The sequence below is a fragment of the Alternaria viburni genome (assembly GCF_023758015.1).
Source record: "Alternaria viburni strain BMP 2772 chromosome Unknown scaffold_4, whole genome shotgun sequence".
NCBI lineage: Eukaryota > Fungi > Ascomycota > Dothideomycetes > Pleosporales > Pleosporaceae > Alternaria > Alternaria viburni.
The window spans coordinates 132948-147760 of NW_026055773.1; the positions used below are offsets into that span (position 1 = coordinate 132948).

The 14813-nt window shown below is 51.9% G+C and overlaps 6 protein-coding genes across 6 annotated transcripts; 2 read left to right on the top strand and 4 right to left on the bottom strand.

Moving 5' to 3' along the window:
- Positions 1-200: 200 nt before the first annotated feature.
- J4E79_002302 (uncharacterized protein) lies at positions 201-1385 on the top strand (the record flags this gene model as incomplete). The annotated part of the gene is made up of 1 exon (XM_049351202.1): positions 201-1385. One exon carries the CDS (start codon positions 201-203, stop codon positions 1383-1385), a length of 1185 nt encoding a protein of 394 aa, XP_049213840.1.
- A 621-nt stretch (positions 1386-2006) lies between these two features.
- On the bottom strand, positions 2007-2994 carry J4E79_002303 (uncharacterized protein; the record flags this gene model as incomplete). Its single annotated transcript, XM_049351203.1, has 2 exons — positions 2007-2702; positions 2752-2994. The coding sequence occupies 2 exons, from the start codon at positions 2992-2994 to the stop codon at positions 2007-2009; spliced, it is 939 nt and encodes a 312-aa protein (XP_049213841.1).
- Positions 2995-5297: 2303 nt separating this feature from the next.
- Positions 5298-6815, bottom strand: J4E79_002304 (uncharacterized protein; the record flags this gene model as incomplete). The annotated part of the gene is made up of 6 exons (XM_049351204.1): positions 5298-5715; positions 5764-5862; positions 5910-6027; positions 6075-6270; positions 6322-6473; positions 6803-6815. 6 exons carry the CDS (start codon positions 6813-6815, stop codon positions 5298-5300), a joined length of 996 nt encoding a protein of 331 aa, XP_049213842.1.
- Positions 6816-7255: 440 nt separating this feature from the next.
- On the top strand, positions 7256-8851 carry J4E79_002305 (uncharacterized protein; the record flags this gene model as incomplete). The annotated part of the gene is made up of 2 exons (XM_049351205.1): positions 7256-7558; positions 7613-8851. The coding sequence occupies 2 exons, from the start codon at positions 7256-7258 to the stop codon at positions 8849-8851; spliced, it is 1542 nt and encodes a 513-aa protein (XP_049213843.1).
- Positions 8852-8856: 5 nt separating this feature from the next.
- J4E79_002306 (uncharacterized protein) lies at positions 8857-9957 on the bottom strand (the record flags this gene model as incomplete). Its single annotated transcript, XM_049351206.1, has 2 exons — positions 8857-9386; positions 9447-9957. The coding sequence occupies 2 exons, from the start codon at positions 9955-9957 to the stop codon at positions 8857-8859; spliced, it is 1041 nt and encodes a 346-aa protein (XP_049213844.1).
- A 3793-nt stretch (positions 9958-13750) lies between these two features.
- On the bottom strand, positions 13751-14682 carry J4E79_002307 (uncharacterized protein; the record flags this gene model as incomplete). Its single annotated transcript, XM_049351207.1, has 2 exons — positions 13751-14404; positions 14458-14682. The coding sequence occupies 2 exons, from the start codon at positions 14680-14682 to the stop codon at positions 13751-13753; spliced, it is 879 nt and encodes a 292-aa protein (XP_049213845.1).
- Positions 14683-14813: the final 131 nt, after the last annotated feature.

Sequence of the window (14813 nt, forward strand, 5' to 3'; positions counted from 1 at the left end):
GGCCTCGGCGATGCACGCACGTCACAGGCGGTGACCAGCCTTCTCCCGTCTCCCGCGCTTACGCAGGTGTCCGCTCTCTTCAACACCAGAGCGCATCGCTGTTGGAGCTGTATTCCTACCCTTGAGAGCCTTTGGACTGCGCGCGCATTGTTTTGGAAGCCAAGAGGAGGATGTGGCCATCGCGCGGCCACGAAAGCGCAATGGACATTCCTCGCACCCTAGACCGGCCATGGACCCCTCCGGAACTCGAAGACAAGGCAGACTACTTCAACATCTACGGCACCTCTCCTCCACGATATCCTATCGCGACCGAACAGCGCTGGCTGAAAGAGGCCAGTCGGTCGCCTGACCATCCTTCTTGGGTCACAGATAGCTTCGGGTTGAACACACCTGCGACAGGACCGCGACCGAAGCCCAGCTCACGACTTACTGAGCCAGCGCCATACACGCCTACGCGGTCGTATTATGACGATTCATTGCATTCGCGTACCCAAGGCGAACCGCGCTATCCCTACACTCCTGATAGCTCACGCATATTACGTCGAAACAACACCGAACTCCCCGCCTCACCGACACCATGGGACGACGACTCGGAGACATCCTCATCGCCCGTACAGAATGCGCTCTCATCCTGCATCGCGCACTTCGAGAACCTCATCCAGACACACCACCCCGACGAAGAGCAAATGGAGTACATCGTCGGACAATTCGAAGCCATGACCGCGCACCTTTCCTCGCCCAGCGGATCCCAAACCGAAGCGACACACGACGACAAGCCCTTCTCCGACTCTAGTCAGGAACTCGCCATCATCACACAAGCAGAGGGTGAGCAACAACAACTTGAAGCCAAAACGTTGCACCACGAAGCTTATGTTTCGCAAGTAGGCAACTACATCGCGGGCGTGCAAAAGTACATCTACGACCTCAAGACGCGCATGGACGAGTTCAAAACACTGAACCGCATTCAAACCGACATCATCAACGATTTGCGCAAGCAGATGAGGACCGTCCGCCAATCCATGCGTGAGGAGCTGGACAAGAGCTACCATCATGACGATCTTGCGAAATCTGTCTGGTCGGATTTCGGCGCAAAGAGCGAGGCGCTACAAGAAGATGATGAGGTTCACGATAAAAACGACACAGCGAAAGAGTTCGGGATGCTAGACAGCTGTATGACGCTCGTCGAGGAAGAAGACCTATCCCGAGAGATTCACGAAGAATACTCCAAACTCCTACGCGATACCGTTGACACTCTCATTACCGAAGAGCCGTCATCGCCCAAGCGGAAGGTTATCACTATCATCCGATCGCCTCCCCGACGTAGCTTTTGGGGCTCCATGGGCGAGGCGCTGGATGCGGTTTCGAATTTGCTCTTGGAAGAATGATTTTATGCGAGATCTGATTGAACGACGACTTTGCCTGCGACCGACACTGCATTTGACGATTATAACGACGATCTTGGAACTACGCACTTGGATGTTACATTGAGATTTACAATGATTTACGGCCATTGTCAGAACACATGAATGATGAAGGTGAAGCAGGGGTTTTGCATATGAAAGAGGAGATGGTTGCATTTGGATTACGAACGGTCGTGGAATGGCTTTACGCTATATTGTGAGCATATGAGTGGCGTTGTCCTATTCGTTCTTTGGTTTCTTCCTTTGACGCAACAGCATTGGTACGTTCTGGATACCCATTTAACGTTGATCGGTTGGCATAGCATGACTTACTGTTTCTTTTTGTTGTTGTTTTTTCTGTAGTATACTTGGTTCACTTGCGAAACGCTACTCTTATATACTGAATCCTATGATGTGATATCATGATACTTGGATAAGTGATCCATTGCATGTACCAACGGATATACCGCACCGTTTGCAAAAGTCTAGACTTGGCTGCAATTTCACACTACACATTCCGACGCAGAAGCCAAACAACAGCAGAATGAATGCATTGGTATCACATGGTCAATGTCGAATCCTCTCTCAACAACCCCCTTCCCCATCCTACTCCACATAATCCAGACTTCCCTTCCCCACAGTCCCCTTCGTCGCCTCAGGCCCCTTCTGCTGGCGAAGCTTCTCCTCGAACTTGGCAAACTCCTGCAACGCAATCTCCTCCTCCTGGTCCAGCACCTGCTGAACCCCCTTAACCTCCTCAATATAATGCATCAACATGCTCTCAATCCCGTTCTTGAGCGTCACAGTACTAGAATCGCAGGTCCGGCACGCGCCCCTCAGCTTCAACATAACTTGTCCGTCGTTGAAGCCGCGGAACTCAATGTCGCCGCCGTCTTCTTGGATCGCGGGGCGGACGCGGGTATCCAGCAGCTCTTTGATCATGCCGATGACTTCGTCGTCGTTCTCGTCGTAGGCGAGTGAATCGGCTTCTTGGCCGCCTTGGCCTTGCTCGCCGGGCTTGGAGGCGACGGTGTTGACGATGGGTTGGCCGGACGTCATGTATTCGTTGATGAGGGCGAATACTTCAGGCTTTACGTGCGACCAGGGCGTGGATGTGTCTTTGGTTACGGTGATGTAGTCGGCGCCGAAGAAGACGCTGGTTACGCCGTCGATGTTGAGGAGTTGCGCGGCGAGCGGGGAGGGGTGCGGTGGCGCGAGGGTGGAGCGTGGGTTCAGGTACTCGAGGAAGGGAGAGGAGATTGTTTCGGGGAGGACGCGCTGGTTGGGGTTGAACTTTAGGGCCTGGGGGGAGTTAGTATGGGGTGGGGTTGGAGTAAGAGGGGGGGCGTACATCGGCGTTGGGTGTTGGCTCGGTTTGGATGAACATGGTCCGTCGCGCGACTGTCGCTGATGGAGCTACTACTCTTTGGCTCCATGGCTGTGCTGTTGGTCTACGTTGCAGTCTCGAGGCTGTGATGGGCGATGATTGCTGGTGCAGACATCTCGTGGCGATGCGCGGTGTTGCGGAGCGTAGAGACGGTGTCGCATGGGATAGGCTGCGCATGGCAGAACGTGGGATTGTGCTTGACGCCATCTTTTGTATAGGTGTGGATGGTGTGTTTGGTGGGTAGGGTGGTGTGGTCGCAATGGCGAGGTATGTAGGTTCGTGAATGAAAGTTCGGGAACTTGGGCCAAACGAAATATGACGTTTGTCGGATTATTCAGCCACGCGCTGACTGGCTCCCGCTGGTCCATGGTTCCTTCTCTCCTTGTGCGTCTTACATGTTGCACAACTGATACAGAATAATTCGGAAGCATCTAAAACTCCGACTTAGCCTTCTGTTGGGACTGTAACCGCATGGAAAATCCTCCACTCGTGTTATTCTTTGACAGATGCGAAGCCCTTTCGCATAATACCCTGCTGATGCTCAGTCTTGTATCGGGTGCGGTGGGATATACATTCCAGCATCTGAATCACGTCTTTCGAGAGTTCCATACGTCTCCTATCGCCTTATACAGTGTTGGCTACGAACATTGTCGGGAAAGATAAGACTTCTTTCAAGCTTCGCATGGATGATCACGTATGTTCTCGCGTCAGATTTCGATCGGTACCATTTCATTTACTTGTCTTATTCTATTGGGCGGCTCGTACGATCTTATTCTATTGGGTAGCTTGTACGATCAGGACCAACAATTCGCTAATCTGCAGTCATCTGCCCTTCTGATGCGCCACAACAGCGCACTTCTCATTGCGTACCCGGGACTTCATCCCACCCGAGTCTCTTGTGCCGTGGCGCGATACACTCAGGGAACACCTTTGTTTCCGGCACGGCATCGTCTTATTGTTGGCACAGATCAGCATGGCTGAATCCCAAATTAGACGATTCTACTTGGGTGGGTAAATGGATCTGGGGGCCAAACCTAAGCGCTATTCCGAATCTTACAATTACGCCCTGCGTAGGGCTGTGACACGGGTTGCCCACATCGGTCTGTCTTATTTAATTGAATACCTGACGAGTCCGTTCGCCTTTCTTCGTCATCCTTCTCCTTGCCGTCCTCGTCGTCTAACTCCCTTATACGTTGCGATGCGTGTGTGCCTTCTACAGCGGGTGATATTCTTCACTTTGGCAGCAGGCGTCTGGGCCGATTGCTACTCACGCGATGGTGCGTATGCATCCGTACTTCCGGAACCAAAAGAGTCTTGCCATCATAGGCCCTTCTGTCTACTACTAACGTGCGCTTCTCATAGGCGAGACTTTCCAATCTAACAATCCGACTAGCGATGAATTAGTCTCATGTGGCAAAGGCACGAACAATTGTTGCTTATGGAGCGAAAGTTGCGGCAGCAACTTGCTGTGTACAAGATCAGGAAACATTGGCCGGCAATATTGCGCCGACAAGAACTGGACGGGCTGTAGTGACTTGTTTCCCGGTGAGTCCATACAGTCTAAGTCTTCATACAGAACACTGTTAAGAAGACTTTCTAGAACAAGATTGGCAAGGGATAGGACTAATATCATGCGGAGAGAACGTCGTGTGTTATGGGAATGATCGCTGTTGCACAGACGGGCTATCTCAACTGCGCTATGTCAACCCGCTGACAGGTAAGTCTTGCCTCTACGAAGTGCATGTGAGACATATACTGACTTCGTACCCCTAACTCTGCAGGCAAAGTAAGCGACGCACAAGACAAGGATTCCGACGCGACAAAGACGCCAATGTGGTGGAAGGTCGATAGCTCAGGTATACTAGCCAGCTTGGGTACGGCCACTGCCTCACAAGGCGTCGCAGTATCAGAGGCGACAACCTCAACCAATTCACAAAGTACACCCGCGTCCCCGGACGGTAGTGCAGCGGCCTCTACACCCACCAGCGCGCCGTCTCCAACAGCAACCAATACCACAGATCAATCCGATGTATCGTCGAGCGGTGGTATATCGGCGGGCGCAGGAGCAGGCATCGGCGTCGGCGCAACTGCTGCTATAATCATCATTGCGGTGCTCGCTTGGCTCTTCTTTCGCGAGCGCAAGAAGAGAAGAGCACTGCAGAAACCGGCCATGGACACAACCATGCATCAGGCCCATGCTGCTCGGAAGGATATGCATGATTACACGCACGAAGCACCACCCGATGGGCGCACTGAGTTGGAACAAGAGAGGGCGAGATACGAGATGGACGGGAGGGCGGGGCAGGAGTTGCCTTGATGTTGGGAAGCGATTTGGTCTTTCGCCCACCGTCCACCGTCAATATATCCTTTCACAACGAGCTTATCTTCCACATACAACCATAGGATCTTGAGAATTGGGTTTACCCGCGATCCGTCAAAACTCACAGTGCTGGGTGCTACTGGCATGCCACGAACACAGGACTTTGGCATGGAACGATTGGACACGCTTTTCACTTGATCTCTACCTCACTGGTGACTGTTATTTTCGTGCAATCGCTGGGTGATATTCCACCTGTCCGAGTGCTGGCAATGCAAGCCTGGCGCTCGAAGCGCTCGTCTCCATGGTTGTGCAGGATCCTCTCAATGGTCTCCACGGAACTTCCGTCTAATCTGGGACACAACCTTTCTTCACTACTGACGCGGATCGTTGTCGAATACAAATTGGGTTTCTTCCCTAGTTTGGGCTGCGATCCCACCGTGTACACTTGCAGCTCTTTGTCTTCGGTCGATTGTCCGTTTTCGCCTCGTGGAGGATTTTTGCGTGATGCGTTCGACGAGAGGTACGAGCTGTATTTGCCAATCGCAACACGCCAGAACGGCCGCAGGGCAGGGAAACATCCAGCGATCATGAGGACGTTGTTCTCAGTCCTGCTTGAGTGAGTCAAGGTCTCTTGTGTTCGATAACACTACACTCACAGATACCAGATCGTTATCTCTGACCAAGAGTGTGTCATGTCCGCGACATTGGAGATGCTGCCCATTGCTACGATCTTCATGATGGTTGCGAATGTGCCACTGCCAACGTCAGTAATTGCACCAACAGTGCGGCGAGGTGACCTTACAGAATGCTACCACCCATCAGTATTACAAGATTTCGCTTGTCCTTTCGAGGAATGTTCAAAGTCCTTATGATAAAGTACGGCATGATGGCGCAAAAGACGTCCATCATCGCGTTATACACTGGGGCTTCAGCACCTGGCAGAGACATTGGCATTCTTCCAACATACCTGAGACCGACTTTCCGACAACATCCAGCATTGCGGGGCTCAAGCATGTGCCCTCAATCTGCGGTTTCCAGGACTTCTGTACGGGCGAACAAAAGAAAATCATGACAGAGCATGAGAGTGTGGAGCCGATCAGTAGGACGACCAGAGGGGCGTACGCGATACACTTGTGCGATAGACGCGCCGTGTGTCCTCGGATCTAGGCTGGTGAGCTGAGAGTCCCGTCCATTGCATAGTCCTGTGTACTTACTCTCATTAGTGCGATGATGATGGAGGCTTTCGTGAAGAAGGCGCTGACAATGGAGAAGCAAGGCGCCAACAGTACGTACATGGTAGCCACAGCCTGATCTTCTGGATCGCTGATGTCCCATACATGTTGTCCAAGGCCGTGCGCAGTGCCGGCTGTTACGAGCGATGTACACACTACAGCGAAGATCTAATGTTCGAGTAAGTCAATGGCAATCGAATGTAGGACTGAGGTCTAAGGTGGAACTCACCAGGCCCGCAATCATACACCAGTCGTCCCAGCCCAGAGTCGTCGTCACGATTCGTGCGCGTGTATATGATCGCGCTAAGACGAAGATGGATGAAAATGAGACCAGCGTCCACCCAACAACATTGAGGACTTTTCGATAATCATTCATGTCGGCGGAAAGGAGCAGCGACAAACCTCAAATACATCACAATGGCACTCAAAAGACACTTCACAGGGCAGAGCATCGTTCACATACTGCTCCTGTACATACTGGGCACCAGGTATGGGTCATTCGAGCGTGCTATCGCTCGTTCAGGTATGCCAAGCTTGTGCCGTATGGCTTCTGGCGCGGCACACTTTCCTACTTGCCGAAATTCCTGCAGAAGCGTCTCATGAGCGTTCATGATTTGATGGCTCAAGCTGTGCCGCAATCCTACACAACGCTACCTGGGTACGCTCGTATCAACCCAGTAGCCCCCACGCACTGTCATTGGCTGTGACATGGGACGGGCCGTGGTCCGCCCCACTCAATTTCAGGGAGCGGGACGTACCTACCTACCTAGGTAGGTAGGTATCGAAGCCTCGCATGAGATGAGGCACCGAAAGCTCGAAACATGCTCCGTCATCGCCTTGTATCGCATCTTCGGATAAACAGCGTCTTCCCTCATGCCTCGAATTTCTGGTCACAAACCACTCCAACCTAGTCACAATGGCCACATTATCACCAACAGTTCTATTCGTTGTCAGTCTGTTGGCAATATTGTACCTCTGGCTCCGTAAACGACAAGACTCGAATTTACCTCCGGGACCGCCTCGGTTGCCCATTCTCGGCAATTTACACCAGGCTCCCAAAGAAGCCGTCTGGGTTACATACCAGAGATGGGTGGAACAGTATGGTCCTCTTGTGTACCTCAATTTCGGCGGCACGAATGTGATATTGATTGGAGACCACGAGGTGGCCAAAGATCTGCTCGACAAGAAGGCAATGATCTACAGTAGTCGGCCACGCATGGTAAGTCACAAGTCAATTCTGCCGACAGCTGTAATAGCGACCTGATATTTCAAGGTCATGGCACAAGAGTTGACGTGCAAGAGCAAGCACATAATGTTCAAGCCATTCGATAGTGACTTTCTCTTGCACCAACGACTAGAAGCTCCTGTGCTCAGCCCGCGTGCTTCAGCCTGTTACACGGCAATCCAGGACCTAGAGAGCAAACAGCTCTTGAAGAACCTTCTTCAATCAAACGACTTCCCCAAGGAGTTTGAGCGTTTTGCGGCGAGCATCGTATATTCCATCACCTTCGGTATGCGCATCATCACCGGCGACGAATGGCAACTTCAGACCAGTCACGAGTGTCTTAAGAACTTTACTATTGCCGGTCAGGTGGGCGCGTGGATAGTCGATCTCTTCCCGTCTCTTAACAGCCTCCCAGCACCATTGACTCCATGGAAGAAAACTGCTGAGACGTGGTACCAGATGTGGGAAAATCTCCACATGGCCAACATGCAAGACGCCCTTGAGCGCAAGGGCTGGAACTGGGCCAAGGAATTCAACAAGTCAAAGGAGGCAACAGATCTCGCTCCGACAGAGATAGCATGGGACCTTGGTATCCTGTGTGATGCTGGCGTCGAAACTACACAAGTCCAATTGCAGATTTTCATTTTGGCATGCGTAGCCTACCCAGATTGGATTGCCACCGCGCAGAAAGAGCTCGATGAAGTCGTCGGTACTAACCGTCTTCCTGGCTTCGAAGATCTGAGCAATCTGCCGTATCTTCAGGCTGTGGTAGAGGAAAACTTTCGATGGCGACACATTGTGCCAGCTGGGATTCCGCATGCCACGACTCAGGAGGACTTCTACAAAGGTTATTTGATACCCAAGGGCTCAGTTGTGGTTCCCGTGTTCGCCGCAATGCGCCAGAACGCTAGCACCTTCGACTCACCAGAAGTGTTCCGGCCTGAACGCTGGATCGAAAAGACGCAGCCTGCCAACTTTGGATACGGCCGCAGAGTTTGCCCTGGACGATTCATCGCACGAAACTCTCTGGCAATAGCGATGGCAAGGTTGCTTTGGGCGTTCAATATACGCTCTAAAGACGGCGCAAGGATCAAGGTATCGGAAGATATGTTTACAACGGGGTTTGTATCTGGCCCAAAACCATTTGTTGCTGTCTTTGAGCCGAGGTCAAAGGAGCGCAAAGGTCTCGTTGAGAGAGAATTCGAAATGGTCGACAAGAATATAGCGAATCTTCTAGACGAGGCCAGAGGGAAGCAGATTGCTGCTGGACTGTCGCCTCAAGGGTAGCTACCTTAGTTTACAGCAATGCACACCTTGCCGATGTGTTGACCTGATACCAAATACTCAAAGGCAGAAACGACCTCATCCCTCCCAAAGCCAAACACCTTCTCTACGGGCACATTGAGGTTCTTGGAAGTCACGAAGCGTGTGACATCTTCCAGCTGTTGCTTAGATCCAACCATGATGCCGCGGACGATTGCACCCTTCGATAGGGCAAGCGCTGCCACGTCAGGCATCTTCTCCTGGGGACAGGAGGCAAGGAACCCTATGACAGCAATGTTTCCGCCGTAAGCCACTGCATCAATGCTTTGACCGATCGTTCCAGCTCCACCGTTCTCGAGAATGAAATCTGCACCGTGGCCATTGGTGATTTTGAGCACCTCCTGGGACCAAGCAGGAGTCGATTTGTAATTGATGGTATAGTCGGCACCGTACATTTTTTGAACGTGCGCGAGCTTGTCGTCTGACGAAGAAGTGATGATCGTGACAGCGCCTGCAGCCCTAGCCAGAATAAGCCCAGTGATCGAAACACCACCAGTGCCTACAAATGTAATCAGCGGTAGCTCTTATGATTTATTTAAAAAAAAAAAAGAACCCTTACCGAGAAAGAGCACTGTCTGGCCAGGCTTCAACGGAACGTTGCCGTAAAGCGCATTCCACGCGGTGGTTCCTGTACAGACCAGAGCCGAGAGCTGAGCGAAGCTGAGCTTAGTAGTTGAAGGTACCCTGACGAGTGCCGAGCTAGGCAATGTAATAAATTCCCGAAGAACTCCATCGTAACAACCACCCAAGCTATGGTGCCAATCCGGCATAGCACCGTACAAGGTCTTCAAGTCAAAGGATGCAATCACCTTGTCTCCCTCGGCGAAGTCCTCCACGTGGCTGCCCACACGTACAACCTCTCCAGAAAGATCAGAGCAAGGCACCACATTGTCTTTGACTGGGAAAGGGTACTTTCCGGTGGAAACAGCAAAGTCGCGGAAGTTGAGCGCTACATTCTTGATTCGGATCAAGACTTCTTGAGCGGAGGGTTCGGGCACGTCCTCTTCGCTAACCTGGAGGTCTTGGATGGAAGTGCGCTGGGGCAGTCGAAAAACTCGTTGTTTGGTCATAGCGAATAGGCTGTGTAAAAGTTGGGGGGTAAAAGGTGTGACGAAGCAAGTTCGATACACAGCTTGGTGATCGTACCTGAGCGCCTTTATAGCGTTCTAGCAGCACCAAGTATATTGAACTCAATGTTGATAACATCATGTATCTACATACCAAACTACACCGCCGAGCACATGGTTCCTTGTATGCACTAGGGCCATTCATACAGGTGTAACCGCAAGCGCCAGGTCTTTGATCATCCGTCGGATGGAGATTGGACTGCACGTTTTTTTCTTCAAACTACATGCTGGGTTTGGCCTGTGTCTGGCTAGATACCTAGGTAGCGTTTAGGGGAGGCGATGTACGATCGTTTTTGTGCGTGCTTTCCTATTCTGGACATCGGGTGCTTCGGCTTGCTTCTGACACGGCCCAACCTCGGTAAAGTGCTTGGTATCGTTGAGACCCTGGCGTCAGGGCAAGTGGAAGCGCTCCAGGGCTTACCCACCTTCTCTACGATCACCTCAGCGCATTAGTGCTTCCATTCCCCGTCCTACATGATACATCAATACGTAGTTTCTGACATATTGCCTTAATGGCAGGTGACCCAGAGATCGTTGCGCAAGCCAGTCGAACAAGGTCTCGATTGGGTTGGTAAGAACGAAACTACGTCATCACTGCCTTCAATAATGCTAATGTTGCAAGCTGAAGCCTATGCTGCCGGCGCAGAAGGCGGAAGTGTGCGTTCTATCCCAGTTCTCGTGCGTGATTTTTGGTTCATCTTTCCTAGGCGATGGAGCTCAGCCACGATGCCGGGGTTGTCAAGCTCGCGGTGATGAGTGCCGCTGGGGTCTGAAAGCGTCGTTCCATCCGTCCAGGGCGCTACAATTGTCCAGCGAGGATAGCGCTGCTTTGCTTGCCGTTGAAGGGGAACGAGGCCAATCTGGCGGGCAATCCGTAACGACTGTAAGCCAGGGTCGACAGCTTTCATAGGTCTTCGTCAAGTGTGCGTGCTCACAGTGTTCAGATCGTGGATAACACGGATCAAATCGTGCGCGAGTACCAAGATTTCTACGCTGCCGCATCCCTAGATCCTGGGAGCTCGAGCGCGGCCGCAGCTCGGTCAGAAAGTCACTTGGACGCGAGCACTTCTGATTATCATCTGGAAGCTTCCGTTGCAGAGTATGCCGAATCGGAGCTCACATCGTCAAGTTCGGTCGTGTTGGACCGCAACGTCGCGGCCAATCCTGCCGCGACAGCTCATGGCCAGGGTCTTGAAGATAGTGGTCATTTGCTCCAAAGCACCTTTCCCTCTCCGTCCTGGCATGCTTCGTCGGTGAGCACGTCAGCCTCCTCATTCCTACTTGATCGAGCCGTCAGCTGTATTGCGCCATCAGAAATTGAGGCTGAGCTTCCTGTGTCGAAGGCGGAACAAGCTCGGCTCGTTCGTGTGTATCTGCAAGAAACGGGGACGTGGTGCGAGGCCACAGACTCAGGCAGGCACTTTACAGGATCGTATGTTCATAAATTGATGGAGAACAAACCGTTCGCAGCCGCAGCCATGGCTCTGGCATCCCGACAGCTTGACGCCCTACGTCACAGTCAGCGTCAGAGTACGTTAAGCCTTTATCAGCATGCTGTGCAGTCACTGCTTCACTATGAACCATCTCAGTGTGGTGAAGCTACATTAGCCACTTGTATCCTACTAAGTGTCTACGAAATGATGGCTTCTGATGTTGGCGAGTGGAGACGCCATCTCAAGGTTCGTTTGCCAGGTAAGATTGGTGGATTTCCGATGTTGACTTCTTCTACAGGGCTGTGTCTGGAACTTGAAGTCTAAAGGTTGGAACGGCTCTAGTCCAGGACTCATAAAGGCTTGTTTCTGGGCTTTCGCACGTATAGGTACATTATGGTTACATCGCATCACGTACTCTTGCTGAATCGTTCTCAGATGTATGGGCAGCCTTTGTTCTCGAAGAGGAGACCCTGATACCAACCGATGATTGGGTCGATGACAGCAATGTGCGGTCAATTGCGGCCACTGCATCAATTGACGCTTACTGCAATCTTGCTATACTTATCTTCGCGAAGGTAATAAATCTCATTGCAATGAGCCGGAAAAAACAAGGGCACTTATCTGACAGCCCGTCTACTATTAACGCATTGTGGCGTGAACTACAAGATTGGCGAATGTATCGTCCGAGGCAAATTCTTTCTCTCATCAGAACAGAGGCACATCAAGGGAACCCATTTCCGACTATTCTACACACCAGCAACTCATCGGTTTGCGGCAACACTTTCTACCATGCCGGGTCCATTCTGTTGCTACGGACGGGAAATGTACATCGGGACGAGATGCACGCTGAGACAGAGAAGTATGATCCAATCTGGCATGCCAAAGAGCTCTGTGGGATCAGCTTAGCGAACTCGTCGCATGCCAACTGGGGCAATCACTTACAGCCTCTTTACATTGCTGGGCAGGTATTCAGCGATAGCTCGACTAAGCAGCAAGGTGTCCCACTACAACTGAATGAGAGCGACATTGCAAACGATGTGAAGTATGCGACAGAGAAGCTCGCGCTGTTGAGACACCTATCCAAGATAGAGCAGGAGATTGGCTGGACGACCTCTGGTAGAGCTGCAGACCTAAGAAGACTTTGGGGACTCGGGTAAACAAAATGTAGAGTGTAGCATGTTACTTGTTCTTTTATATTACTGTTGCTCATCGTGTTGAGTGGGGTTAGTTAGCGGAAGATAGTCGACAAGCATGCCCTATGCAATTAATAAAAGGCAACAGCTTCTATGTACACGTTAAACGATGTTGCAAGCTAAGCGCTATTAGAAACTATGTCACTAATAACGCAGTGCGATCAACTTTAAACAAGCTTAGCTGCCGGGAAGCATTGCACGAACAGTCTTTCGCTCGTCATCCACCGTCAATATTATCTCCCACAACGAGCTCATCTTCCACATACGACCACAGGATCTTGAGAATTAGGCTTCCCGTCCGCTCAGCCATATACAAGCAAGATACCGGCGGATTAGTACTCGGGTGGGTGACCACCGGGGAATCCCCGCTGTTGTATGTTTTTGAACTTTTTTTGCGCGTGGATGGCAAAAAAGAGGTGGTGTGTTTTTGCCATTTGAACCATCTTTTTGCTATTCGCTTGCGAGCCTGGTCTGCGAGCATCACACGGTATCTGGTGGCTGAAGAAATTGCAACTCGTCGATTCTCATTGTGTCGAGTGGGGTCAGTTGGTGGAGAACTCTCGGCAAGCATGCCCTGGGCGGCGCGCAATGCATAAGGTTCGTGAGGACCCGAACTAGTGGTCTATTCAATACTCTCGGCGACTACACGTCGATCATGCGTGTTGTCCCAGTTCACCGCTGGTTTGCGGGGACGTGACGAGGTTTTCACATTTGTGAATGCCGGAGCATTAGGATAGCGCAACATAGTCCGAATAGTTCGCCATGTGCTTCATCGCTGGCCTTGCTCAACTGTTTCGTTGACAACAAGGACATGTGAAAGACACGATACCGGCAGCATCATCAAGGTACGAAAGTGCTTTAGATCATGTATATTTCTTTGATATTGACATTAGGTATTAGGTTTCGTATCGTATCCACTTCATCATACAATCTCTTCTGGTCTCATCTCGTCTCGAGTATGCAACTCCCTCCTCTCCATTTGTGGTATAATGCGTAAACGTCGTAATAGAGTACAGGTGTAAGGAAAAAGAGTCATGCTTATAAGCATAGACATTACTCATTCTAGAGCATCGCCAATCTCATCTTTCCATGAGGATAGGGTGGAATGGCTTAGTAGTTGGTGGCTGAGCCGTAGGTAGCGGTGTTACCGTTGTTGGCGTAGTTGGCCGTAGGGGCAACGTGAGGAGCAGTGTGGTATCCACCAGTCACAGGCTTGTCGGTCGCGAAGCCAGTGTGGGGAGCAGCGACGGTGGAGCCGGTGTAAGCGGTGTCGTGGCTGGGGCGGTAGTCGTGGGTGCCAGCAGGGACAGCGAGGCCGCCAGCGGTAGTAGCAGGGACGGTACCAACTTCAGGGTCGCGGTGTCCAGTGGTGCGGTTAGCCTTGCGGCGCTGCCAGAACTTCATGCCGGAGCCCTTGGTGTAGCCGTTGCTGGGGCCGGGACCGAACGCCTTCTCCTTCTTGTGGTGCTTCATGAGGAAGACCTGGACGAGGGCGCTGAGCAGAAAGAGGAAGGCGCCGATGATGGCGACGGCAAAGCAGGCGGTGTTGAGCTTGCAGATCGTACCCAGCGAGGCGGAGTAGGTGATCTGGTCGCCGCGGCCGTTGGAACCGAAGCCTTCCTTGGAGTTGGCGGGTCCGTCACCGAGCGGTGTCTCAACGCGGCCGGAGCAGCTGGATGCGCCGTCGCGGGTCAGGACGGCGACGGCGATCATGGCACCGCAGCAGAGAATGTCGAGGAGTATGCCGAGGAAAGCAAAGATTTTCTGAGATGGCATTAGTATGTGTTGGAATCAATATCGCCAAGGGGTTGTCTTACCTTTCCGCCAAGGAAGCAAGTCAACAGGACTGCGAAGATGGTGTATAGCACAGTCGCACCAGCAAGACCGGTAACGGCTTGCTGCCAGACGGGAATGTTGACATCGCGGTCCGCCTCTACAGACAGGAAGTAACTGTAGATACCGAGGATAATCGCGGCACAGCAGAACTCAAGCGCATATAGCGCTGTAGAGCCCAACTTCAAAGCAGCGCCGCCGAAACCCATTGTCGCAATTAAGACTCGAGGTTGATGAGAGAGGTGCTAGGATGGGAGAGGTGACGAGAAGGGCGATGCTCAAGGTGTATGTTGTTGTGATGTTAGACTGTGAATACCCGCCAGCCACAGGGGGAGCGAAA